Below are 27,653 nucleotides of genomic sequence, written 5' to 3' on the forward strand. Positions count from 1 at the left end.
AGGCAAACTGGGAGGGTTGGTCTTCTCAGCGGAGTCAAGGATCAAGATGGCTGAGTGCGGGGGGAGGAGAGACAAGGTTGGTACCTTAGAGTCCCCATCAATGCCAGTCTTGGGTATTATGATGAAACCATATGGAAATGAAGCAGCTCCCCCCCGCCCCGAGCCCTCAAAGAGGGGTCACACCCCACACTCAGCCCACTCTCTCCTTCCCATGCCCCCCACTGCCCAGGACCAGGCCCCTGCCACAAAAGACAGCTGATAATCATCTGTATAAGTGTATTTTTATTGAAAATAAAAAAGGCATGGTACTTTCTTCCTCATAAGTAGCATCCAGTCTGCCCCACCCCCCCCAAGTGCTGCCGGTCCTGCTCCCTGCGTGGTCTCAGCACAAAATCCACATTAGTGGCTCGCTGGTGGACAAGACGGCACCACTTGTACATTTGTCCGTTGAGACAGAATGAGAGACAAGAGCCCTCTCCCCGTATGCACACGGCACATTGCGAGGAAGGCAGATCTCAGGATATTTACATTCATGCATTAGATATCCCATACTACCTGGGCTGTTTAAGTCAGACTGTGTACAGATTCAGAGAGTACAGTAATTTTATATAGATATAGATATCTCTTTAAATATATATATATATATAACTATATATAATATATATGTCTATATTTTTATAGCTATTAGTCTTTCTTCCAAAACTTGCTTTAGAAGCTTCTAAATAACACCTAAAAACTCTGGGAGATCCTATATGCCATTCTAAGTCGGGCTCAACTAGGAGACAGTTAAAAAATATCCATTTGAGAAAACGCAGAGAAGAAATGTGCATTTCTCGACCTCAAAGTTTGGGCTAGCCTGAAGATTGGTCTGCGTTTAGGGGCTGCAGATACGTTCCTTAAACAAAAGTTCCGATTTCAAAGACCAGGTTGGTGTGGTTTTACAGATGCTTCTTGTCACTTAAGCGAAAAATCCAGTGAGGCCTCCTTGCGGCACACAGGACGGTATCCAAATGGCCAGTTCTAGGTTTGTGGGGTTGAATTCTCGTGTGACTTTGTTTTTAAAAACTGGGTTCTTCTCTTGGTTTGCACTAGCCGAGAGAGGAGACTTTACAAACCCAATGTGGGGGGAGTTTATGCGCAAATGTTAGCTTTTCGTGGAGCCCTGGCCGTGTCCCTAGAGCGAGGTGGATGCCAAGTGTGGACAGTTGGGAAACCCTGCCTGCGGCTGGAGGGTTAGGCCAACTGTAAAACCTCCTAGGTTTCAGCCAGGGTGAGGGAAGGTGGGAGTTGTGGGGTTGTGCAAAGCTGGGCTGTGCCCTGCCTCCCTTGAGGTCTCCCCAGGCTGGATGCCCATCACGTCATGACCCCTTAGTCAGGGCCTTCCCCTCTGACCGAAGGTGTCTTCCCATCACTTCTGAGCCCAAGGTGCCGTGTGCATAGAGCTGGGGTCCCGCCCGAGTGTCTGTTCAGGGAACACGCAGGGGACTCGGTGGCAGGCTACAGGCAGTAAGGGAAAGAGCCTTGCTGCAAACCCACATCCCCTGGCCCTTTGTCACCAGCTCGAGGCAGTGACAAAGGCCACTGGTGGCACCGTGCCATGCCAAGGTAGGCAGGGAAAGCAGAACACAAATCCAAACCAAACACAGGTCCTCACACAGAAGCAAAACCGAAAGGAAGAAGAGAGCCCTTTCTGGGAGGGTATGGGCCTGGGCCAGTCCTCAGCCTGTTCCTGTTGACATGCGGGGAGGACCCGGGTGAGGGTCACAGCAAACTCACCTTCTCCCCTCTGCTCTCCGAAACACAATGGAACACAGCTCCATGGGCAAAGGGATTCCCAACCCAAGGTGGATTTCCAAGGTTCAGCCCAAACGGGGATTTGTTTACTGTCTTGTCAGGCTTACCTGGATGGCAAAGTCTCACCGTGGCCCAAATACCCTTCAGAGAACCACACTGGTGGTCTGGAAAGTGGACGGAGTCCACCTAGCTCAGTTCCTACACAGAGAGAGCGGAACCATTAAATGTGTCCACTTCCTTCTGAGCAAGTGTATGGGAGGTGAGGGAACCACGGGGTCAGGAGTGTTCTCCCAATCCGGGCGATGCCAGACCACAGGCCTCTGTCCCCACGGGCCTAGTGATGTGCCCACAGGTCGGGTGGCCACCTGGGAAACAGGCCAGGGGACCAAGATTACCAGGCCCGGAGGGTCCTCTCCCTCCCTCCCTCCCTCCCCTTCCTTCCCTTCGTCCACCAACCCCTCTGGACGGTTCAGCATTTTTAGAACACAAGACATTCGAAGGGGGCCGCTGGGAGAACACCACCTCCTTCCGGATGAAGAGAGGCTGGGGACTCTCCGGAGAGGGTCTGAGTACCTGGGAAGGGCCTTAGGGGGTCATCGGGGAGACCCAGCGCCAGGCCGGGTCAGCCTAACCCAAAGTGCTGGGCTTGGCATGAGTGGTGGCCTCTCCGGATGAAGGCAGGGCGTGGCTCACATGGAGGCATCAGTTCCTACGAGGATCAGGGGTGGAAATGAGTCTGCGAGTGGGTAGAGGGGGCTCTGTCCTTCCCGGGTCCTTGGCGTGGCGTTCAGTGATTTGTTTTGCCTCTGGAAGGTCAGACACTAGCTCTGGGTGTAAAAGAGCCCCTCTGTCTGCTCAGTCAGGAGGGGACCTTGCGGGCTGGGCTCACAGCCCACCGTGGCAGGGGTCAGAAGTCAAGAGCCAGGCGCCGGGGGTGTGGGAGGGAACAGGAAGAAAGGAGGCAGGCCCTGAAGACTAAAGACAAGTCGCCGATGGGGTGACAGACAGATGTGTGGGAAGCACCTTTGGAAGGGGACATCTCATGGCTGTGCTGATGGCTTCTGCTGGGATGCATGGTGAATGGAGAGCAGTCTTCCTGGGGAGGAGGAGAGGTTTTCTGGCAGGCAAGTGACTCCTGGATCACCTTTCTCTTGGCTAAGGTAGGATGCTCCCCTACCGCAGCAGACAGACGGACTCCCTGCCTTTGTCAGAGCGCAGCTGGGAGACAGTAAATCAAATCCAAGATGGAGAAGAGACGTGAAGAGTGGGTGTGGCGGTGCGGCCCCGGCTGCTGCACGCAGGTGAGCTGGCCCGCGAGCTGACCAGGGGCAGGCTGGGAACAGGATGGTTTCTCCCTGGGAAATCCTGGACAAGCCCAGAGTCAGCTCGTGTCCTCCTGCTTTCCCGTGTCCACTAATGCCACCAATGTGCCCCTCTGGCCAGCGAGTCCGGGGTCTGCAGACTCACACCACAGCGCTGTTCACGTCCACCCCTTTGTTGCTCTGCGAGGAGGTCATGGGATACTCAGCAACACTGGTGCCATTCTCCTCTTTTCTCAGTGGTTTCCTGGGAGGGGAGGCAGGGACATCCGTTAATGACCAATGGCAGGGGTAGGTGCATCATGTCCTTCCAGGCAGGCCACCAGACTCGGTTCTGGGTTAGTATCCTTGGGCTGCTGGTCCTTGTGGGGGCCAATCAGGAGCTGGAGGTGGTCTTAATGAGGGGGACCACCCACTGTGTCGTACACACCAGGACACAATTGAGAGTGAGAGAGGAGAGCTGTTAATGAAGCGGGGACAACGGCTGTTCATAATGAATTGGGACTGTTTGGGACAAACAAGAGTGGAGAACCTGTGTAAGACGTATGGTCAGGCTTTGGTTGATCTCTGATTATGAGCAAGCAGTTGTGAAGATGAATACCTGGGGGTGCAGAGTTGAGGCGCCAGAGGTTGGATTTTGCAGCCTTGCCTCTGTGTGGTCAGAGGTACATGGAAAAGGTGATAAAGAGGGTGGCGGTGATGGTGACGCCTGGTGGTGGCCATGGTGGCTTGGGGCGGTGGGAAGAGTAATGGGGGTGGAAATGGTGGTAGAGTTGGCGGTGGAAGTGATGGGGGTGGTGGTTATGGTTGTGTCAACGGCGGCGGCTATGGTAATGGTGGTGGTGATGCTGATGGTTATGGTTGTGTCAATGGCAGCGGTGATGTAATGGCGAGTGTCCAAACTAAGCGCATACTAGTGGTTCTCAAGCACTTAATGTCAGGCCATTTGAAGACCATTCCAGAGGCTATTTGACCCCAAGAGCCATTTCTCCCATACATACAAGGCTCAGGAAGGCCGGCTGGGAGGCTTTGAGAAGGCTCTTGCTCACTCGCAGAGGTTCTGAATTCTCAGCACTACTTTCTGGCCTGGCTCCAATCTGACCTCCTCTCCTGGCTGGCTCAGGAGGCCTCCAGGCCCCTGGCGACAGCCTCTGGATCTAGGCCACACATGCTGTGGAGCCCAGTCCCATATCACAATACTGCTGTCTCTCGGGTGAATCTGAGGCCCATGGGGCTGTAGCTCAGTCACCTCTGTCCCCAGGAACGCTGGGGCTGAGCCTGACGTGGCCTTTGTTGTATATTGTCTCCGTTGAATGTCTAAGGCCATCTCTGAAAACCTGGTGATTGATTGCTTCTGCCTTCTCCAATGTCCCCGGAGCCTCTAGGAACCCAGCCTGAGGACTGGTACTTGGAGCCTAGTCTGCTGCCTATGGAATAAAGTCTGAGGTGAATTAGTTTAGGGGAGGCAGGGTCTGCAAAGTGGTTATCGGTAGTTTCATGGGTGGGATTATCAGGCCCGCTCAGAGACAACACCCTGAGATCAAATCTAGAAACTTCCCTTCCCTTTTTTTCTTGCTGCAGAAAATAGCTCACAAATCGCAGAGAGAAACCCAAGTTCACTGACTCTGGGTGTCAGGCTCAGCCACGGTGGCTTCTAGAAGTGTGAGATGCAAACCAGCACTTCCTCCCGTGGTGCATCACGCTTTGGACAAAGCACTCTCAGCTACAGATGTTCCTGGCCCCTCTCACGATGGTCCCCTGAAGAAGCTAGGCCTGGGGTTAAGAGATCCATTACGTGGGGAAACTGAGGCTTAGGGATAGCTGTGACTTGCCCATGGGCTCCCAGCTGGTTGGTGCTGCGGCCTGGATCGCCACCTGCTTCCGCCATATCCTGGTCCAGACATCTTTCCCTTAAGTCAGCATTCCCAGCAGGGCATTATCTCCGCAAACAGGCTCTATGGTCCCATCAGCTTGGAAAGGCCTCCCACCTCCCTCCTCCTGGAGAGTTCCAAAAGTTCTCGAGAGTCCTCCAAGAAGCCCGTCTCATTTTGCTTTAACCCAGCATATCCCAAGAGCCCCGCTTAATTTAGATGCTCCAGACACTTACTGGAACCCCGAGGTGTGTAGGGGTCAGACGAGTGTCCTTGTTTGTGATGGGCTTGTGGAAGTATGGTTTCTGAGCCAACCTCTGTCCCTGGGCCTTTTCTCCCTCAGTCTCTCTCATGTCTCCCCTGTGCCCACTCCTTCCCAGGGGCTTCAAGTGGCTCTGACTCTGCTGGGTGGGCGTCATTTCTGACTCGGAGCGTGCATGGCCCGGAAACTCGGGTGGAGGGTATATTTTCTTACAGTGAGATCCTGTGTTGCTCTCGCCATGAGGCCACCGATGGACTTAAGTGAGATTCCTACATTCATCATCAATATATGAGGATGGGGGAGAGGGACATCAGGATCGGGATTCCAGAAAATATTAACAGGCAAAAATCTCTGAGCCCAAACCCACACTGCTTCACGGCTTTTCTCCCTAATAAATATTCAATCTTGGGCTAGTCTGAAAAATCAACTGGAATGGGTCCAGGTCAGGGGAGATGAGGCTGAATGAAGGGCCTTTGGGAGTGGATAATGGAGAGATGCGTCTGGAACTCCCATGGAAATGGGCAAAGCATGGAGGGCACAGAGTTCCCACCTTTTCAGGGTGAGGGTAGGAAATCTGCAGGACTTCTTCTGCCAGGAGAAGAGGTGAAATTTCTTAAAGCCAGGCTGCTGGCTAGGACACCCCTTTGCGTTCCTGGGGCCTTGGAGGGAAATGTTGGCCCAGAGGGCCTGGCAGGAAGCAAGCCTGGCCAGAGGGACACTGAGGACAAGGCCAGGAGACAGCCCCAGGGCCTTCTCAATGGCCCCAGCCAGCTTCCCACCAAAGACCAGCTTTGTCCCAGGACAAAGGGCGTCTGGATAGGGGCTCCACCCAGCAAAGTAGCACCCGGTGGCTGGCCCAGCGCCCCCTACAGGAACATTCCAGGAGCCTGGGCATGGCAAGGGGAGGGGTTAGTGTCCCAAAGGTTCTCCTGAGAAGTGGGCTAGGTGTGCTCCCCTCCTCTACTAGAGCTAAGCCCCCAACCGCTCTACTCCCTGGACTGCTGCCCCAGCCCCCTCCCAAAGCCTGTCTGGGGGTCACAGGAGCCCAGTGGAATCTGGAGTTTTACCTACAACAGGAGATGGCTCTACCTCCCCCCTCCCCCCACCATCCTTCCACTAAAGGGCACTACAGGGTGATGCTGCCCGAGTGCCGAGATGTCATGCCTCAGTGAACCCAGGCCCCACCACTTCCAGCCATGTGACCTTGGGCAAGCCACTTAACCTCTCTGTGCCTCAGTTTCCTGGTCTATAAAATGGGCACAATAATCGTGTCCATTTCATAGGCTTGTTGGGAGGATTAGATACGTTAATGCAGGTCGAGCACTTAGATGAGCATCTGGCATACAGCAAGTGCTCCATAAGTGTTTGTTAGCTCTCAGCACTGCTGTTGGAAAGGTGTCAGCGGGGAGCTGTCCTGTTGGCCGGCAATGGCCAGCGCTCTCCAGTCTGCACAGACTTCCTACCTAATGGATGCCCGTGGGGCTCAGGAAAGGCCAGAGAGGCTCGCCGGGACCCAGCATGGCTCTGCAGCGCTGTGAGCCAGCCAGGGCTGGTCCCGCTAAACCAAAGTAAGGCATGTGCACCCTGGTGTGGGAAGAGATGGCCTCGGACGACTCCCTACAAGGCCTGGTTCCTAAAACCAAGAGAAAGGGAGGTGAGATTTCCTTGGCCATGTCCGGGATTCCTGCTTGTCGGAGGGTGGGCTCTCCACCCCGAGACTCCTTCCCCCCTCGCCCCCATCCTGGCAAGCAGCAGGCACTCCTCGTTCTTTACACGGGCGCTGTGCTGACAGTTCCGGGGGGCTCGGGCCACGAGCCAGGGCCTCCGTAGGAGCCGCCTCCGCCTGCACACCGGGCCGGGCAGGAAGGGCCAGGACAGGAAAGGCCAGGACCCAGCTGCCTCTCTTGGGCCCTGCTGACAATGTTATGACAGGTCCCACCCTAAGAAGGGAGGGCTGCCTGGCTCGCTTCTGGTCTCACGCACCCCGCGGAAGGGGCTGCTCTCTGTCAAGTGTAGCGGTCTCAGACTCCCTTCTTCCGAAGGCATCCATCATCCCCGAAACACACACACACAAACACACCCATATGCAAACACAGCCCACCCCACCCATATACACACACACCACACCCATACACGCACACACACACACACACACACGCGCGTCCATACATACCCCTTCACAAACACACACCCCCTTCCACAATGAGATGCCTTTGTGGCCTGCAGACTTCTCCAAACCTGGGTGAAGAAGCCAAAAAAAGCCCTTCCGAGCCACCAAGGAAATCGTCGACCAGGAGGAGCAGCGGCCTCCTTTCCAGCCCAGCACACTTTTCCCCACCACCTGGGTGAAGGGGAGTCAGGGACGCAGCCCATCGGCACCCTCACGCTCCAGCTGGCCCCGCTGTTTGACCATCTCCCTAGGGCTTCCTTGTTCAGCCACCTCCGGCTGAGCAAGTCGAAGGCTGGCGTCTGTGAGTCTCCCAGGCTTCAGCTCGCCCCTGGGACCCAGCCAGCAGGGCGAGGCATCTGGATCTCATTCTGCATGCCGTGGGGAGCCATTGGAGGACTCCTTACGCCAGGGATCCCGGTCTATACCCTCACCCTGCCTCGCGACCTCCAAACAGCATGTCTAGAGAGGTGACTAGAGGGATACAGCTTCCTGGTGACAAAAGGGCCCCCGAGAAGCAGGGGCCTACCCACTGGCGCCGAGAGCGCCCACAATCTGCCTGCCTTTCTGTCAATGACTGGCCTGTAGCGCCATGTGGTCCCCGCTACAAAAAGCAGCTCATCCCTGCTGCCCACCTCCTCCCGCCAGGACAGGATCTCATCACCCACCACAGCAGGTGGGTCCCTTCTGGGGGCGTGGGGGGGTGGTGGTAAGAAATGAGCCCAAATAAACATCTCAGCCCAAGGCAGGTGGGGACACATACTGCCTCCACCCTTTCTGGGCCCAATCTTCTTTTGGAGGAAGGGTTGTGGAGGTGATAATAATGAGATACTGCGGCATAGGGGACTCAGAAGAAGCCTGTGTGTTGACCCCACCAGTGGGGAACAGCGAGCCCTGGACCACCTGGAGGATGGCAGTGGCCCCGGAGTGAGAGGATTGAGTCTCGGGCCTGCAACAAAGCACAAGCACCAGCTCCCTGAATCCAGCCGAGGTCCCGAAGGAGGTCAGATGGTCTCGGAGCAGCAAAGGTCACGTATCCCATGCTCAGCACTCGGCCAAAGGCGGTCCCTCCTCGGAGCGCACTGGCTTTGACTTGACTCATGGTATAGCCAGACGTGCTGCTCTTGATTCCCAGCCGGAGAGGCTGGATTTGGCCCCTGGGGGTGGTGTTGCTACAAGAACATACGGGGGCAGCAGGGAGAAGTGACAGATGGGAATGGCTGGGTCTCAAGTGCCCAACCATTGGCACTGGGCCCTACATGGCCCAAGAGGTTTTGGCGCACGAGGTAGCCCCAGTCTCGAGACCCCAGGAATCCAAAGTGCACTCAACGTGAATATCTCACTCCCAGAAGTTCATGCGAGATGAGGCCGGATGAAGACGTCCCACTCCTGGGGCGCCCGGGTGGCTCAGTGAGTTGAGCGTCCGACTTCGGCTCAGGTCATGATCTCACAGCTGGTGAGTTCAGCCCCGTGTCGGGCTCTGTGCTGATAGCTCGGAGCCTGGAGCCTGCTTCTGCTTCTGTGTCTCCCTCTCTCTCTGCCCCTAACCCACTTGCATTCTGTCTCTGTCTCTCTCAAAAAGAAATAAACATTAAAAAAAAAAAAAAAAAAAAAAAGACGTCCCACTCCTGTCCCCAGTCCCTGGGCCCCACCTATCTTGTCTTCCTCCTGCCCAGCCCTGCCCTTGATTCTGCAGGTCGGCAGAAGCCAGGGGGAGAGGGCTGGGCTGGTGGTGTGTGTGTGCTGGGGAGGAAGGGGAGGGGGCTCCTGAATCACCGCACACGTACTCCAGCTTGAGTCAGCGAGGGGCTCAAGACACGAGGGTCAGAGGAAGGGGAGCACAGCTGGCAGAGGGTCACCCAAACTGGTGACGGGGAGGGGCCTGGCACTTAAAATTGGGCGCATGTTTTGTACTCTAAAGCAGATCCTCCTCCACTTACCCAGAGAGAGAGAAAAAAACCAAACAGAACTGAGTTTACTGAAATTCTAAATAGAGTTTGCTCAGTTGAAAGGTAGAATCTGGCAAATCTATGTAAACAAGCCTCCATTCAAGCCGTCGAAAGTCATGGAATAGTTACTACGTGCCAGGTGCACTGGGGACAGGGATGAGGAAGACGTGACCGCCTTCCACCTCTGATGCATGTGCAAGGGTGGGCATGTGTGTGCACACAGCCCCTCACACACGCGGGGGCACATGCACGTGTAAACACCAACATTATGGGGCGCCTGGGTAGCTCAGTCGGTTAAGGGTCTGACTTCGGCTCAAGTCATGATCTCTCGGTCTGTGAGTTTGAGCCCCGCGTCGGGCTCCGTGCTGACAGCTCAGAGCCTGGAGCCTCTTCGGATTCTGTGACTCCCTTTCTGTCTCTGCCCCTCCCCTGCTCACGCTCTTTCTCTCTCAAAATTAAAAGAAACAAAACATTTAAAAAAAGACACCACCGTTAACCTACCTAGAGCAGAAAGCAGAAACATGAATCAAGGAGAGCTACAACTCCGGGGCTTGGGCAGGAAAGAAGGGTCTAGGCCAGGCCAGGATGCTGGTCAGAGGAGGTGGTTTTAGAGCTGGGGCCTGAGTGAGGAGCTGGAGGGGCTCAGGCGTCAGAGAGGAGGGGCTAGAAACATCTGCGACCTGAGCGGCTCTCTTCCCCAGCCAGGCCTCAGTTTCCTCCTGACCTTGGAGGCTCACTCTGGCTCAGACACCACGGGAAACTCATTCCCACCCCTCGGTGGCATGCCACAGCCCCAGGCCACCAGGCCGGCTCTACTTGGCACACGTTCCGTAAGAACCAACCCTTCTCGGCAACCCCCCCAAGCTCCAAAGAGAATGTCAATGTTAAAAAGAAAATTAATTTCACTGGCTGATTTGCTGTGGAGTCTATGATTCAGGAAAGGTCCTGAAAAAATTCCACCGTGGCGTCAGGCTGGAGAGAGAAACGGAGGATGGGAGAGGGAGGGAACGGAGTGTAGCCAAGTTCCCAGGGAGCTACCCATCCTCCTGGAGAGGACAGAGCCTCCAGGCGAACATGGAACTGAGGGACAGATCACCTGATGTATTAGCCCACACTGAGAGGAGGCGCTCTCACTCCAAGGCAGCAAACACATCAGAGTACAAGAAATGAGTCAGCGGCAGACAATACGTGTATCGTGCTAAGGCACACACTTGTCACTGATCGCCCCCCTGGGAGACACCTGTAGGCAGGGGAGGGGGAGAGGGGCAGTGTTTTGTACGTCTGTGGGTGCTGTGTTAGGAGGCTGAGACCTGCATCTTCCAGACTGGAAAGTCAACAGATAGTGTGTGAAATTGAACAAGAAGTCTCACAGCAGTATATACTATCACTTAGAATATGGGGACAGGGGCGCCTGGGTGGCTCAGCCAGTTAAGCATCTGACTCTTGATTTTGGCTCAGGTCATGACCTCATGGTTCATGGGGTTGAGCTCCACATAGGGCTCTGCCCTACAGGGAGGAGCCTGCTTGGGATTCTCTCTCTCTCCCTCTCTCTCTGCCCCTCCCCTGCTCTCTCTTCCTCTCAATAAATAAACACTTAGAAGAAGAAGAAGAAGAAGAAGAAGAAGAAGAAGAAGAAGAAGAGGAGGAAGAAGAAGAATATGGAGAGAAAATACCAGAAGAGGTGACACCCAGAAATGGTTGCCTCTCAAGAATGTGACTTGGGGGAGAAAACAGGGCGGGGGGGCAGTCAGGGACTGCTGTTTTTCTTAACAGACTTGTGGCACTTTTGACATTAAAAGAAATTTTTTTTAATGCTCATTCATTTTTGAGAGACAGACAGACAGACAGACAGCATGAGCAGGGGAGGGGCAGAGAGAGAGGGAGACACAGAATCAAAGCAGGCTCCAGGCTCCGAGCTGTCAGCACAGAGCCCGACGCAGGGCTTGAACTCACAAACTGTGAGATCCTGACCTAAGTCGAAGTCGGATGCTTAACCAACTGAGCCACCCAGGCGCCCTCCTAACGGTACTTCCTAACCATAAAGCCCCATCAGGAAGCGGGCACAGTGCTCCTGACTCGGGAGTTAGGGGAGCAACCCCTCTCCCACCCCCTTCTCTCTCTCTCCATTACTCTCAGGCTTCTCCCCTCCTTCACAGCACTCATTAAAAGCACCTCAGGTATTAACTTGTAGGTGCGTGTGTGTATTCAATCCATTTCCTCCACTGGTGAGGGGGCTTGGACTCATGGTGTAGACCTCTACATCCCTGGAGCCTAGTCGAGTCCTCAACACATAGTAGGTACTCAGTCAATATTTGTGGACCAAGCCGAGGAGCACCAGAGTCCCACAATAACGTGTGTGCTCAGGCTCACTCCGGCCCACGCGCGCCTGAGCTCACTCCCAGCGAGCAGTGTGCGCCCTAGTTGTCTGCGATTAATGGTCTGCAGGATGAGCCAAACTGTTCTGCAGTCCCTTGATCGGTCTTTCAGCCAATACCTTGTAAATTAGAAGGAAACGGCTGTCTAGTGGCTTAATGGCAAATCGGCGGCGGAAGGTGAAGGACCCGCGCCACGGATGGCCCCAGGAGGAAAGGTGCTCTGCGTGTGCCTGGGGTACGGGGGTGGCTCCAGGCGAGGGGCTTGGGGAGGGTGGGCGTCATCTATCTGCCACACACGGTGTTCCCTGCAGGAAGGGTGTGGCTGCCAGAGAAGCTGCAAATGCCACTCTAGGAGGGTGGCGTCACCCTTAAGAGTCCACAGGCCTGTGAACTCCCTCGCCCTGGCCTGGCCGGGGTCTGAGGCCTAGCCCTCCTACCTGGGCAGTGGGCACGTTGTGCCCTGGAGCTTTGTCTAGATGCCTCTCACTGATCACTGCTCGTTTGAGGTTCCTATCCCACCCTGGGCCGACAGCTTCTTCTGTTATTTCTCCTTACAGCATTATTTCACTTTGTAGTCCCTTCGTTTATTATCATCATTATTATTTTAATTTTTATTTTTGAGAGAGAGAGACTGAGCGTGAACAGGGGAGAGCAGAGAGAGAGAGAGGGAGACACAGACTCCGAAGCAGGCTCCAGGCTCTGGGCTGTCAGCACAGAGCCAGACGCGGGGCTCAAGCTCACGAGCCGTGACATCATGACCTGAGCTGAAGTCGCATGCTTAACCAACTGAGCCACCCAGGAACCCCTTAGTAGTCCCTTCAGATACTCCTCTCTTCCCTCAGATACTCCTCTCTTCCCTTCAGATACTCTTCTCTGATTGTAATACGTGGTCCTTCCGAGGGTGGTCTGATCAATACCCTCTCCTCCCCACAGGAGGAGGTGTGTGCATTGAGGGCAGGGACTGTGCCTGAAGCACCCACCCCACGACGGGAGCCCCTGTGCCAAGTACGCACGGCCCTGCCACCTGGCCTAGCCCTTGGCAAGCATTTCCATCAGCATTCATACCTCTGAGACATGGAATGCCCTTGGGGCAATCCTCTTTGTCATCTAGGGATGGAAACAAAGGCTCAGGAGCTGGACAGAGACTTAGAGGACCCTCATTTTACAGGTAAGAGAGACAGGCCCAGGGAAGACAGCGACCTCACTGAGCTGTGCTGAGGCTGGGAATGGGGCTCAGAGGTCTGGACTCCCAGTCCCAGGTTCTTTTAACAACCCCAGGCTGTCTGATGTCATGTGCACGCCAGGCCCAGGGCGGGGTGGTGGGGAGGAGGCCTGGGGGGGGGCACAAGTGTATAGACCACCCAAGGGGTCTGGGGCTCAATCATCCTGCAGCTATGAATAAAGAAGCTGCTCACAGCCAGCTCACGGCAGTGAGGCGACCCTGGGCTTGCACCCCAGATGCCAAGCCAAGCTGGCATCTCCAGAACCACCTTCCTACCCCAGCTGATTCTAGAACCATCCTCCCAGCAATCTGACTCCCAAAGGCTGTGTTGGGCCATTCACAAAGATCTCTCAGAAATCCTCCCCTAGGGACTCCAGGCTGTGAGAGTTAAAAAAAGAGCCGGGTTTATCACTGGTTTTTCCTTTTAATGGTTTTACAGTGACATGAAATGCTTTTGTTTCCTGAGAGAAAAGGCATGTTTCCAATGAATTATTAACCAAAAGCAATTGGCCGTGAGCAAGAAATCCTCCATTGACTCTGGAGAAAAATGCAGACAGACAGCTGGCTTGCACGATGCTATCTCTTACAGCCCCCGGCAGAGGTCAGCTCGGTCAGCAGTGGGGGCCATTTGCTCTCCTCCATGGCTATAACATGGGCTGCCTCCTTCTCCCTCCCCCAAAGGGTTAAGCCTCTCCCACGGAGTCCTTCCAGGCCAGTTCTGGAAGTGCTGGCCTCTATTTCTGTCTCCACTTGACTGTGAACGGAGCCCCCTCCTGTCACTGACTATCCATCCTTGTGTGCCAGATGCCCTTTATGGATTATGAGGTCTGGAGGGGCAGAGGGCTGGGTCTTCACCCCAAGTCCCAGGGCTTGCCCAGAAGAGGACGGATGCAGATCATGGTGCGGATGCACATGGGACAGGGACTGTGCTGGTGTCTTTACTGCCCCCACTCACCCATTCCCTCCTCTCTCCCTGCTCTGTGCCCTGGGGGCTGATGCCTACCAGTGCTGGTCCTGGCCTCTCCTGTTCCTTGGGTGTGGCTAATGAGAGGCACGCTCAGGAGACCAGGGAGTGTGGAGAAAATCTGGGGTGTTTCTCCTCTTCCTTTCCTGTTTTGGGGCTCATCTCCAGCCGTTCCAAGCATAGATCCTGGTAAGCGGCCCCTCTTTTGAGTCTTGGGCTCTCCAGTTCCCTTGTCCCTGTGGCACAATTTCTTCCCCTTGTCCTGGTCCTAGGGGTGCTGACCACCCCCACTGCTACTAGTCCTGGAGTGCTTCACCTTCACCATTGGCTCCCTGAACTCACCACACCCACGAAGGAGCCCCACCCACACACCTGGAAGAGAGCCCCGCCCACATTCCCTGGAAAGAAGCCCCGCCCACACTCCTGGAAGGGAGCCCCGCCCACACTCCTGGAAGGGAGCCCTGCCCACATTCCCTGGAAAGGAGCCCAGGAGATACTCCTGGAGGGAAGCCCGGGCCTACGCCCCTGGAGGGGAGACCCGCCCACATCCTGGAGGGGAGCCCGGCCCACACCTTGGAGGAATCCCCGCCTACAACCCCTGGAAGGAGCCCCGCCCACACACCCGGAAGGGATATCCTGAGCCATGTGGCTTGAGTTCTGTGTCTCTCCAGGCACAGTATTGAGTGTGCAAGTATTCAGCTAAGAACAGATCTTAGCTGTTCCCAAGAACTCAGAGCCTGTGGAAGGGGAGAGAGGGCAGACACGAGGCCCCCTCAGGCTGCTCTGAGGGGAGGTGAGGAGGCGCCCCCACACGCCTTCCTGGGAGACCCCTAGCTCCACTGAAACAAAGCCTAGCAGCTACAGCTGCCGACACTGCCACAGTCAGCTCTTAATGTCAGTTAGTTCTCCTGATGCTGCCCTCTTGCCCTCCTGACGATGGAGCAGACAGCACGTTTTCTGAGAAGAGGTTTGGGGCAGCGGAGGAGGGGCGTCCTCCAGGGGACTAGTGCCCACCCCCAGGCAGTCTACCGGTGGATGGCGTGCTCGTCCTCGCAAACATCCAGCAGCCTCATCGCCACCAGCCATGGTCAGGGCTGGGCTTTGGAGTCCTGTGGTTCTGGGTTCCAATTCTGAGTCCATTGCTCCCTGGTTATGCCATCCGGGGAAGCTCCCTTTACCCCTTTGAATCTCAGTTTCCTCGCCTATAAAACGCAGCAGATTGGAAAAAGGTGTGGCAAGGATGCACTGAGGGAATGCTGGTGAGGCCATGAGCCCCCGGCTGTGGGACACTGGATGACAGCTACTCTTTGTGATTGGTCATCGCTTTGGACGTGACCTCACAACATGAGAGCAGGGAGCAGAAGGGGCTCCTGGCTGGGAAGCAGATCCCCGGGGCTTGGCCTGTCCACGTGGACTTCCTGGACCCGGCCCCCTGTCCTGCCTCTCCCACCAGGCCACTGGGACGTGCGCAGGCTGTTGCCTGAAAACAGCCCTTCACCCTCCGTGCCCGACCATGCATTCGTTTTAAGACTTTGAACTTGATATTTTACTCTTTCTGCTTTTCAATTATTAAAGCAAATCACATAGAACAACGGATTAAAAGGCTATGGTGAAATATTTCAGGTTTTACAATTGTTCTTAATATAGATCCCCTAACTTTGGGCCTTCGGGAATTTCCAAAACCTTTTTTAAAAATCTATGGGGTACCTGGGTGGCTCAGTGGGTTAAGGGTCCGACTCTTGGTTTTGGCTCCGGTTTTGATCTCGTAATTTCATGGGTTCGAGCCCCACATTAGGCTCCGTGCTGACAGTTTGGAGCCTGATTGGAATTCTCTCTCTCTCTCCCTCTCTCTCTGCCCCTCCCCCGCTCACAGTCTCTGTCTCTCTCAAAATAAATTTTAAAACTTAAAAAAAAAAAAAAGAAATCTATGCACAATGCCTCGGACACTTGGGCATTTTGCAACATTTTTGTTTGTCTTTTAAACTCTATCTTCCCCCAAGGTCCTTGGGGGCTGGGGGTTGCATTTTGTTTGGAGCCTGGAGGCTCTAGCTGGAGCTGCTGTGCTGTATCTCCAGGGGGTACCGTCCACAGAATGGCCTATTCTACCGTACTTAGGACCCTCAATACTCCTCAGACCCAACAATAGCCACACTCTGCGGCAGGACCCCAATTTGACAAGGGGATGGTGACTGGTAATCACTTTGGAAGGGCAAAGTGAGTTGGTAGTCACAGAAATGACAGCGAGTATTACTGAAAGAGAGTTTGCTGTTTGGATCATTTACGACTCCCCGGGAACACTCCTCTTCATCCTCCAAAACCCAGCTTCGGTGTCACATTCGCTGAAAACCTTCTCTGAGGCATCTCAACCTCTCTCTTCCCCCCAGAGAAGCATGGCTCCTCTGTCATCCTTCTTCCTCTGTCTGGAATTACCGGGACAAGGGACGCTGGGCCAGTACTCGGTGAGCACTTAATTATATGCCGCGCACTGCAGAGTAAACGTGTCGCGCGTACTGTTTACAGAAGCACGTCACCGTTCCTCACAACAGTATTAGGTTGGCATGCTGTCCCCCCATTTTACAAACAGGGAAACTGAGGGCCAAAGAGGTTAAAGTGATTTCTTCCTGGTCACACCGTTTGAACTGGTATCTGAATTTCGATCTGACTCCGAAACCCAGTTCCTGCTCCAAAGCAGCACGGCGCCTCCCTCAGCCCCCCTGCAAGGATCATTTCCAAACTCTACTCCTAGGCGCCCTGAGTGAGCTCCCAACGGCAGGGCCTGTGACTTCCAGATAGGGTCACTACACACACACACACACACACACATACACACACACATACACATGCTACACTGGGCCTGACAAGGGGCGCTCATTCAGTGTTTGCTGAAGGAAGATGGGCATTCATCATATATTCTGCTTATTAAATGCTTGACAATTCTTATAGTTTAAAAAAAAAGCATGATGGGGCTGGGCCGAGCAGCCCCCCCCCAGGTGGCACCCCTTTGGGGCTCAGAGCTGAGTAAACACTCACCTTTTGATGGCTTTGTAGCAAATGATGACAAGCACAGTGAGAAACACCAGGGAGGCACAGCATACCGCGATGACGATCACCAGCCCTGACCACCAGCTTTCCTCAGCGGGGCACGAGGTAGAGTTGGGGGCTGAAAAACACAGGCACAGGCTGAGTGTCCTCTGGATGAGCGGGTGCCGGCCGTGTTACAGGTGGACGGGGGTGGTGACACCACGGTGGCCTCACCATCCTTCCTTCACCGGAACGACCTGTCCTGCCGTCCCTGCCCCCACCCCGGCGGCAGGTGACATCATGGCTGGCCCCCCGCCAGGCGGGTGCTCCGGGCAGGGGTTAAGCGCTGAGCCCCGGGCCATCCATCCTCCCCTGGTATGAGCTAACTGACGGCAGGGTCAGGTTTAATTTCCCATGAAAAATAACAGAGCATCTCATTCTCTCAGTTGAGGCATTAAATCCGCTTGCTCTGAGGGTGGGGGTGGGGAGTAGGGCTCACAAGGCACATGGCGGGAGGAGGCCCGTCGATGTCAGTGTGGTAAGCTGATTTCTTCTAAGAGGCAGGCTGTCTCCCCTCTTGGATTTGGCCCATGAGGTGAGCGCCTACAGCTGTCTCAATCTGCACGGGCGGCCAAAATTTGGAAAAGTCTGTCACTGACAAAGCATCTGACTCTGGCTGCCATGGGGCCCCTCTGTCGTTACTCAATCCATGGGGTCCTTGGGGGTGATCCTGTCCTCCCTCTTGGCACCAGCTGTGTGCGGCGGACCGCAGCACTGGTGTAGACGAGGCTCACGGCGAAGCTGGTTCGCTCTTCTGAGGAAAGCAGAGACATCACACAGCCTCATCCTGGAGGCTCTGACAGGTTCAGAGACGACTGGAAAGAAGTGCCCCAAATTGCAAAAGAGAAGGGAGAGGGAGAGAGGGAGGGAAAGAGGGGGGCTGGTGAGGGTGGGAGGGAGGGACATATGGATGGACAGATATACGGACACTACTAGCTTTGGGCAGGTCTTCAAGACCTATGACTAAATGTAAAGGGAATCAAAACACTGCCCTAGATCTGTGTGTACTTAATAACAGACACCTTCAGGGGTGCAACACTACATGGGGAATAAGTGAATGACTTCCCAAAGGATACCATGGATGGCTTTGTCACCATCATCACCATTATTACTGATGTTGTCATAATCATCAAGGTGTAATTTACATACGGTGACTCTTACCCATCTGATGCGTGTGGTCTGATTGGCTTTGACAAATGAGTTAGCCAGCGTAAGCCACACCTCTATTGTGACACAGAATTTTCCCATCACTCCAGAAAGTTTCCCTGTGCCCCCTTCTAGTCAATCCCTGCCCTGCAGGCAACCACTATTCTGCTTTCTAAATTTTTTTTTACCTTTATTTTTGAAAGAGAGAGAGAGAGAGAGAGAGACAGAGTGTGAGTGGGGGAAGGGCAGAGAGAGAGAGAGAGGGAGACACAGAATCTGAAGCAGGCTCTGAGCTGTCAGCACAGAGCCCGACGCGGTGCTCGAACCCACAAACCGTGAGATCATGACCTGAGCCGAAGTCGGACACTTAACCGACTAAGCCCAGGTGCCCCGACCACTATTCTGCTTTCTAAAATCATAGATTAGATTTGCTTGTTCTTGAAAGTCATAAAATGGATCCTGCAGTGTGTGTGTGTGTGTGTGTGTGTGTGTGTGTGTGTGTGTTTGCTCCCTTTATTTAGCAAATTTTTTTGAGATTCATCCACGTTGTTGCAAATTTCAGTAGTCCCTTCTCTTTGATGGCTGAGGGATAGTCTGCTACAGGAATAAACCACAATCTGTTTATCTGTTCACCGCTGTGGACTCCTAGACTCTTTCCAGGTTTGGGCTGGAAAATAAAGTTGCTATAATCACTTGCATATATGGTATAGACATGTTTTCAGGTTTTCCTTGGATAAATATCTGGGAGTAGGCTCGCTGGGTCCTATGGTGCGTGCGAGTAACTTTATAAGGAGCTGCCACTCTTGTTTTCCAAAGTGCTTTTACTCTTGAACCAGGAGAGAGGAACAAGCGAGGAGGGGTTACAGGTTCCTGAATTGTTATCAGATTGTGGCATTGCTGCCGCTGGGTGGGGAGATGCAGAAAGCTGTTATGTGCTTCACAGGGAGCAGGTGCTAAAGCCCCTTTAACAAATTGCAAGGTCCCCAGAAGTGGGGCTCAGATCATCACACAACCAAGCAGGTTCAGAAATGCTTCCTGAGAAATGCCCGGGACCAGGATGTCACTGAATCACATGGCTGCCCTCAGCCAGGGTGAGATCTGGCCTTTAGAAACCCCAACACTGCAAAGATATACAATATGGAACTCAACATAGGAATAAACTCTAAGATAAGGGAAAGGAAACCCAATGGAATTCTCGTTTTCCCATGATGAGTCCCTTCAGTGCTTTCAAAATCCTTCCCCCCACTCAGTTCCTCATTTTGGGGTGTCCCTGAGTCTTTCCCAGGGTGACTCAGCACAGATCAAGGCCGGGTCTTCCCTACATGATCACTGCAGGACACTCAGAAATGCAGCCAGATACATTGAGTCCCAACCCCAAAGGGCTTGCCTCCTTGTTATCACTGCAAAGAGAAGCAATTTTGGTTTCTGCCAATTCTACTTCAGGCTGTAACACCTCCGGGCAAGTCCCAAGGGCCATGCCTACAGCCCAAGGGGACGCTCACACCTGCCCACCAATGGCCCACAGGTGGCTGGGGCACACATCCCCAGAATGTGTTCTCAGCTGGGGGCAGCCCCCCTCCAGAGGGCACTTGGAAATATGGGGAGGGAGGCTGACGATGATTGCCACAATAACTGAGCCAAAGAGCTACAGAGGCTAACAGCAATGACCTGGAAATTCCTACAAGGTAGAATTGTCCCTCCAAAAATGCCACCAGGGCCTTTGCTGAGAAAAATCCATCCACTGGAAACAGAAGAGTTGATTCCAAACCTCATTTGGAATTTGAGAGTTAATTTCAGAGCACCTCTTTTGATGCTCCTCACATTCGTTGGTAATGAGGTGGGGATTTCCTTCTTGCTTATGTTTTTCAAACACAGTTGATACAGAAAACAGGGAGACTCGAGAGGGTCCTTATGGGGAGGGCCCCCTATATCCTTCAGCAGGGCATGTGGGAAAACTACTCAAGGCAAAAAGCTAACAGATATGAAAAAGAGGGAGGTATTTTGTGAATCCAGTCCAAAGCATACATCTTGGATTTTGCCAAGAAAACAGCTCTTGTGTTCAAAGAATGCATCCTTATTTATCCCTGCCCCAGTCATTCTTTTTGCATTAGAAAGGATCAGGGACTCTCAGAGCTGGATCATTTCCGCAAAGGGAGAAATACTGACCCTCAGGATCAAGAAGCAGCTTTCCCAGGGGCCAGGGTCAGGACACCAGGCTCTGGGCTGCAGTCCAGGTCTGCTCCTGCCTAAACGTCCTTCCCATTGGTGTGGCCAGCACTCCTTTGCAGATGTGATCAGCTTATCACGCGAGCAGACTGATGGTGCATATTTGAGAAGAAGGCATCATGAAGGTGCTCGTTCGTTCGTTCGTTCGTTCGTTCGTTCATCCACCAACCATCTGCTATCAACCCTCTGTGCCTGGCACCATGCTAGGAGCTGGCAGCACAAAGATGGGTTCAGTAGAAACCGTGCCCTTACCAGGTCTGGTATGAGCCACCCGTGCATCACTGCAGAGCTGGCTGAGACCTGGTCGCCTCGCTCAAGCCGCCAGCAGGCTCCAAGAGGGGACCAGACACGTAGATTTGCTAATGTGCACAAGGTGAGGGTGATCGGTGGCTGAGGAGAGGAGGCCATTTGGTGCTAAGGATTAAGGGGGAGGGCCACATCCCTGAGAAGCAGGTGATCAGACCCGGGAGGCTGAGGCAGGACCTGAGGCTGTGGAGCTCCGCCCCCTCCGACACGCCCCCTTGCTCGTGGCCAAGACTCTGCAAACACTGACAGAAAGGCAGCAGCTGTCATGACCTCTCTGGGGTCGAAATACCCTCTCTCCTGGGACTCAGTAAGGCTCTGTCTGCTGTATACATTAACCACTCCTGACGCCTGTAAAGATGATAAAGGTGGCAACTAGAGAGAACAGTGGAGAACCACCCAGGCTCCGTTTTGCTTTATCAAAGGAGCCGCTGTCGTTTCAGTCAAGAGATGCATCATTAAGAACTTACATTCGGGACCTCTGCTTTCTAGCAAGACACGGTAACGGGGCCAGATTTGCCCCCCACCCCTACACAGACACCACAAACATCTCAAAAATATACCAATACATACAGCGATGGCTTTCAAAATAGTGGACATCAAGGCAACAGAAGGCAGCGATCTCTGAAGAACAAGAAACAAAGAAGGGAGTTGTGGCTGCCCCCGCTGGCTGCCCGAGAGTCTGCAAAGAGCGGACCGGAAGGGAGAAGCCAGCAGGGCCCAGACAACTGGGTAAGTGGGGGAGACGGAGCTGAGAGTTCGGGGAGTGAGCAGGACAGAGGAGATGGCTCGGCAGGGAGCTTCCGGAGGAGGGGAGGAGGCTAATAGCACGCAAGGAAATCCACCAGGGAGTGTATAATTACACGTGTGGCAAGCGCTAGGAAAGAGATGAAAAAGAGGCCGAGATGCCCCCACACCTTGTGCAAGTGTCTGGAGAAGAAGCGGCTGGGGACGGGGGAGCTGAGAACATGCACGTCCGAACGGTATCAGGGAGCACGCGCAGACCAACGAGATTCCCGCGGGCTGGTGGCCCCGCGCCACAGAGGAGCTGTGTGAGGCCAGGGGGCCCCCCCAGGCGCTCTTGGGGACCACTGCCTTCCCTGCGTTGCTTGCGGGTTCTTGTGACCATCAGATGAGACGGCGGAGGCAGGGTTCCCGAGGGTACAGCTGAGCACCGATTCCAAGGTACACGATCAGTGACGCCAGGGCAGAGCCCACTGATACCCGCCTTGGGGAGTGGGGAGACCGAGGCCACACAGCCAGCGGAGCCATCAAGATGTGAACCCAGATGTGCCTTGGCCGGCACTCACGGCCAACTCAACGCATACGTGCCAAGGGGAACCTGCCGCTTCTGTCTCCTTGCCGGCTGTACGCAGAAGATGCCTGAGGGACCGGAGGGTACCGAGCGGGGCGTGAATGAATCAAGGGGACAGCAAGCAGCGTGGCAACAATTCAGTTTTGCAAGATATTTTCCAACGGTTCCCAGAAGAAGGGAGATATAGTCACGTCCTCCGTTTTGACACTTTACCTATGGTGAGATGGAGTCTATGGATTTATCCGCGGCTCGATCTCTTGACCCCGAATGTGGCCACCTGGGGCGTCCAGCCACTCGCCCTCATGGCTCCTTGTCTCTTGAGTACAGCCTGAGTGCCCGCTATAGCTGGTGATACCACGGGCAGGCACTGGGCCTCTGCCCAGGCTGCCTCTGCAGTTTCCTGACCGACCCCTCGGCGCTGAAACGTCAGCCTCCTGACCTGGCCTGGGTTGTGGTCGGGGAGGAGACCCACTGGGGCCCACGGTGGCCTTCTGCTGCCTGGTGCTGGCAGCCGTGCCATCAGCCCATCAGTGGGTCACAACCGCTGAGCACAGGCTTGTCAAGGGTCCCCTGAGCTGTGACCCGCTTCCTCCGAGGGGCTGATGTCCATGAACTTGCTTCCCAACCAGAGGACACGTGCAGCCACTACCGCGGGGAACTGGTCGGACGCTGGCCCGGGCCTCGCTCACACAGCCCCGCTCCAACAGACAGCCTCCTGGCACAGCTGGAGGGGGGTCCCTTTCTGTCCCTTCTGTACCACGCCCTCTCGCCCACAGGAAGGAGCTTGAGGACGCTGTGCAGCCGTCTGGGAACATACACATACCGGGAAGCTCTGGAGAGCGTTTCTGAGCTGCTCACTCTCTGCCCCTGCCTCAGCCTACTCACGTAAAAGCACCGCGGGTTTATGGGGCTCATGAGGACGGTGAGGGGTCCAGGAGCTTTGCTGAAACATTCATGTGGCAGCAGAATCCATTTCATGTGGTCAAAGGAGGGTGCTGAGCTCAGAGGAGGGGAGGAACGGAGGGGCAGACCTGTCCCCACACCTCAGCCCTGCCTTAGGTCCTGCCCCCGGGGCCCACGAAGGACACGGGTTCTCAGAAGTTCCTTCGTGGCTGAAAGCCCTTTCCCGGCCTCTGCCTCGGTGTCCCCAGCCCTGCCGTGGAAGGAGGGGGTATGGGGCGGCCTCCTCCCCCACCCCCCGCCCCCACACAGAGCCCATTGTCTCCGGAACACAAGGGGCCGACTCAGCCCGCTGCCATATCCATTCACGGGCACAGGGCATCCACGGGGAGGCCTGTGCCAGGGGCGTCCACCCTCCCATGCAGGCCAGCTTGGGTGTGGGGCCGCTCATCTCCCGCCCTGAAGGTGCCAGAGTGTGTTGGGCGGACTTTACAGCCACAAATACAAGATCGGACCTTGGCACCCTATGCAAACCTCTGAAATAAACCCCCATTTCTGGAGAAAAACGTCTCCTCTGGAGTTGTTCCCCATGAAAACAGCAAGCACGTGCACCTCAGATTGAAGGGGGTCAGGGAGGCCTCCCCCCTTTCTTTGCCGGAATCTGGTTCAGGCTTTGGGTACGGTACAGTCTTCCAATTCCCCGCCCCCCCCCCCCCCCCCCACCGAGGCCGGAGGTTCCTCTACGTCCCCCACCCTCCACAGGGCTCAGGCTCCGGGGAGGCGTGTCCAGCCCAGAGGTGTGTTTTCCATGCTGTAAGCCGGGCTCAGTCATTCCAGCCCTCCTGCCCCTAACTGCTTCAGAGGTGGGCACATCATCAGATCTGGCCAAAGACATGAGAGGAAAAGTCTGCAGGGGCTTCCTGAACGGTCTCCTTGCTGTTAAGGGAGACGCAGGGGAAGAGAAAGGCCTCTTGTTCTCTTGGACACTGCCATGTGCTTCTTTACCCCTAAACAGAGTGGCTTTGGGGGGCTGAGGGTGCTGGGGTGCAGGGTGGGTGGGTTGCAGTGCGAACCAGGACAGCCATGTGGCTTCAAGGGGCAACACGTGAGCAGAGACTGGGACTTGATAAGGGCGTTCATCACGCAGCTACCTGGGGGAAGAGCCGAAGCAAAGGCCCTGAGGCCAGCGGGGGCTTGGCATGTCCGAAGACCAGCAAGGAGGCCCGTGTGGCTGGGATGAAGCAGGCAGGGGAAGGACGGAGGAGACGAGAAGCGTTTGGGCTTTTACACTGAGAAACGAGGTGCCAGTTGTGGGTGTGGAGGGGGGGCGGTCAGGTCTGACTTGCATGTCGGCTCAATCACTCTGTTTAGAGTGGACACACGCATGCACGCGGTAGGGTGGCACAGTGTGGGAAGCTGCGAGGTCATTGCCAGTAGCCCAGGACAGAGAGGATGATGGCTCAGATCGGGGTCAGCAGCGGAGGCGGGGAGAAAGGGTGGATTCTGGATGCTTCCGGAAGGTCGAGTGCATGGAAATGTGGGCGTGTGTGTGTAAGAGTCAGAGAAGAATTAAAGGTGACTCTGAGCAGGTGGAAGGATGAAGCTGCCATCAATGATGGGGAAGGCCAAGGCAGGGCAGGCCCGCTGGGTGTGCAGATCGGGAGTGAGGACTGACAATCCCATCACACCCGGAGAGAGACGGCGACCAAGCAGCAGATTCTGAGTTCAGAACCAAGCCTCAGCTGGAGGCATAAACCTGGGAGCTGTCAGCACCCCGCCCTGAGATCACCAAGTGCGGGAGCACAGACGGAGCAGAGAAGAGGGTCGGACTTGAACCCCGGGGCACCTCCGTGTAAAGGCCAAGGACAGAGGAGGCTGGGAAGAGAGGCCAGCAAGGATGGGCGGGGTTGGGGGGGCCCAAGGTGATGGGGAGTCCTGCAGCCAGGTCAGGGAAGAACATGGAGGAGGAGGAGGGGACGGTCAGCTGTGTCCACTGCAGCTGACGGATGGGCAAATGCGACAGGACTGAGAGCCAACTGCTAGACGGAGCAACATGGCGGCCACCATTGCCCATGCAGAGGTGGTGTTGGGGGACCGGTGGAGGAAGTCTGAGTGGGGCCATTTAGGAGAGAACAGCAATTACGCACAGCTTGTTGGTGGAACCTTGATGCAAAGGGGAGCAGAACAGGGAGCCACAGCTGAGGGGACAGGTGGTGGCTACGGAAGGATTTTAAGATGGGAGATGGAATGTGTGTGTGCACGCCCCTGTGCACGTGAGTGTGCGCGTATGCTGGGTGTGACCCAGGAGAGGGTGGGTCCCCGTACACGGGCCCCCGATGTGTAGGAAAGGTGAGAGGAGAGTGTGTGGGTGGGTGACCGGGTGGGATCGGTGGCTGCTTCTTTCTTTCCTTCCAACAAGTGTCAGCTGTCTGAGCGAAGCAGGAAGCGAGGTCAGCAGCTGAGTGAGAATGGGGGAGGTGTTGGGCCTCCGTGGGGCAGGGGAGCTGTGAACTGGTGTTCTACAGGGCAGGCGAGCAAATGGACTGGGGCAGGGAGGTGCATGGGGGGCAGTGGGCTTGAGGCTGTGAACCTGAGGTGAGTCCAGTCCAGGGCCAGTCTTTCCAGCCCAGCCACCTTCAGCTGCCGGGGACCGGGCAAGGGGGGCAGGACAGGTTCCCCCACGGTGTGTGATGACGCGGGGGCCGGGCAGGGGGTTGCCGTGTGCCCAGGGGGTGTGTGCAGTGCCGGGCCGGAAGGGGAAATGATTCGTGAAGGTGCCCAACTTCACTTGGGCAGGCGGTCAAGCTGGGATCTGAACCCAGACATCTGGTCCCAGGGCTGACACACAATTGCTACACAGACAAAAACAAGCAAGCAGATCCAGGCCTGGCTCCAGACCGTGGAAAGACACGCTTGGGACAAACAGACAGGGTCACGTGGAGGGATTGATGCAGTGCACAGAAAGCGATCATGGGTGTCACCCTGGGCATCAGGGAAGCTTCTGTTAGGCTGAGCCCTACCGGGTGGGCAAGCGGGGGCAGCCCTACAGAAAGGTCCTACTCGGGTTGGCCTAGGCCAGCCGGGGAAGGAAAGGGGGTGCGGGCAGTTGGTACCCAAGCCTCCCTGCTCCACCTCCCACCCCCCCACCTCTGCAGCCCCAGTGAGGGGCTCCGCGCCTTTCCATCTGTGACTCCCAGCCTGTTGCCCGAGCTCCACGGGACACTCACTTCTCTGATTTATTTATTTCTGCCTAACATCCCGGGCACGGAGCCCAGCGTGGTGGCAGTGTGGCTGCTTATCATCAAGGACGCTGTTCTCTGGCCCGGCTCCTGAGGGGGGCATTTAAAAAAAAAAAAAAACCCAATACATTATTAATAATTGTCTCCATCATTCCCGTGCCTAATTAGGAAAGGAAAATTATGAATCGGTTTCGGTCTCCATGGTGGGGGCGGCCACGGCTTTTCCTGATGCGAGGGAGAGATCTGGGCAGAGGCCGGGGCAGGAGCCGAGAACAGCAGGCCGCTGCCTGGTGCCATTAATTATGCTTCTGGCGGCGAGTGCAGAACACCCCTCCCCTTGTTCCTTGGCCAAACAGCCCTCTTTGTGAGGCTCCTTCAGGCCAGGACTTGTTACTCAACAGCACTCTTCGTTTTTAGTAGCTGCGATCCATCCTTTCTCTGTTCCTTGCTCTGGGGGACCCTCCCCAGATCTGCTGAGCCTCTGTTCCCACCCAGGGCTGCGGACGCACCGCTGTTCAGACGGTCCACACGTGCCAGCTTCGGAACACCGCAGAAGTGACGAGATGGTGCCACATCAGGACAGCCCTGGATGACCCCCGGAGCCCACCCTCATTGCCCTGGCCCTGACTCCTCACCCTTCGCGGACCCATCCACTCGCTCACTCGTATCTGCGAAGAGCCTACTCTGTGTGGCGCCTGCACTGACCTAGGTACTGGGGATAAGAGGGTCAGCGAAACAGAACAGGGACCCTGCCCTCATGATGCTTACAGTCTACCGGAGAATGGACACGGATTCAGTAATCACTAGGTAAATGCTTACAGCGATTCCTGTCTCCCCAAGGCTCTTCGTCGTGCCTGTGCCTTAGGTACAAAGAGCAGGGCACCACAAAGCAAAACACGGAGACGGCGCAGGTTGACTGAGAATAATGAGCTTGCCTTTCTTTGTGAGAGGCTCATGACCTTGGGATGGGAAAAAGCTCCGAGGGCGTGTATTAAATGCTCAGCAGCGCCCTGTAGCTCGTTGATACCGAGTATCAACTAAATTGATACAGTATATCAGATGGTGAATTCCTTTCTTCCCTTCCAGAGGGCACTTAATGCATGATGGGGCCTCAAGAGTGCCTAGTCAGGTAGAGCCTTCTCCGTCTAAACAGCTGTAATCATGTTGAAGAGGGGTGCAGCACAAACTCTGAGCCCCAGGCCAAACCCGGCCCACCACCTGCTTTGGGAATAAAGTTTTGTTGGAACACAGACACGCCCACGTGTGCATATGTGGTCATGGCTGCTTTCTGGCTGCAGCGGAGACTGCGCGGGGCTCTGCAGAACGTAAATTATTTACCATCTGGCCTTTTACAGAAACAAAGTGTCTTATTTCTACCTAACTTGGGGTGATCTTAACCTGAGATTACTAGACAAGTTTAGGAGAGTGACCTGAGAGCATCCTGCAAGGATACCCCGTTTGCATTTTGCAAGTAAACATTTCACTCCTTCTATATTATTTTTCAGAAGGGCGCTTCACTC

The 27,653-nt window shown here is 55.2% G+C and overlaps 1 protein-coding gene across 5 annotated transcripts in view; it reads right to left on the reverse strand.

Annotated features, from left to right (window-relative positions):
* Positions 1-264: 264 nt before the first annotated feature.
* The window catches only part of PRIMA1 (proline rich membrane anchor 1), a 61,562-nt gene continuing 34,173 nt past the window's right edge, over positions 265-27,653 (reverse strand). For 2 of the 5 annotated variants that reach the window (XM_045451929.1, XM_045451928.1), the window contains exons 4-5: positions 16,954-17,083; positions 265-3,360 (exon numbers count right to left, since the gene is read on the reverse strand). In XM_045451929.1, the coding sequence (XP_045307885.1) occupies positions 3,258-3,360; positions 16,954-17,083 (233 nt within the window). In that variant the 3' untranslated portion in view covers positions 265-3,257. Of the gene's footprint in view, positions 4,541-6,709; positions 6,880-16,953; positions 17,084-27,653 lie in introns of all 5 variants that reach the window. The other 3 variants (XR_006705273.1, XR_006705274.1, XM_045451930.1) reach the window with 3 other exon arrangements.

The sequence above is a fragment of the Leopardus geoffroyi genome, chromosome B3 (assembly GCF_018350155.1).
Source record: "Leopardus geoffroyi isolate Oge1 chromosome B3, O.geoffroyi_Oge1_pat1.0, whole genome shotgun sequence".
NCBI classification, from domain to species: domain Eukaryota; kingdom Metazoa; phylum Chordata; class Mammalia; order Carnivora; family Felidae; genus Leopardus; species Leopardus geoffroyi.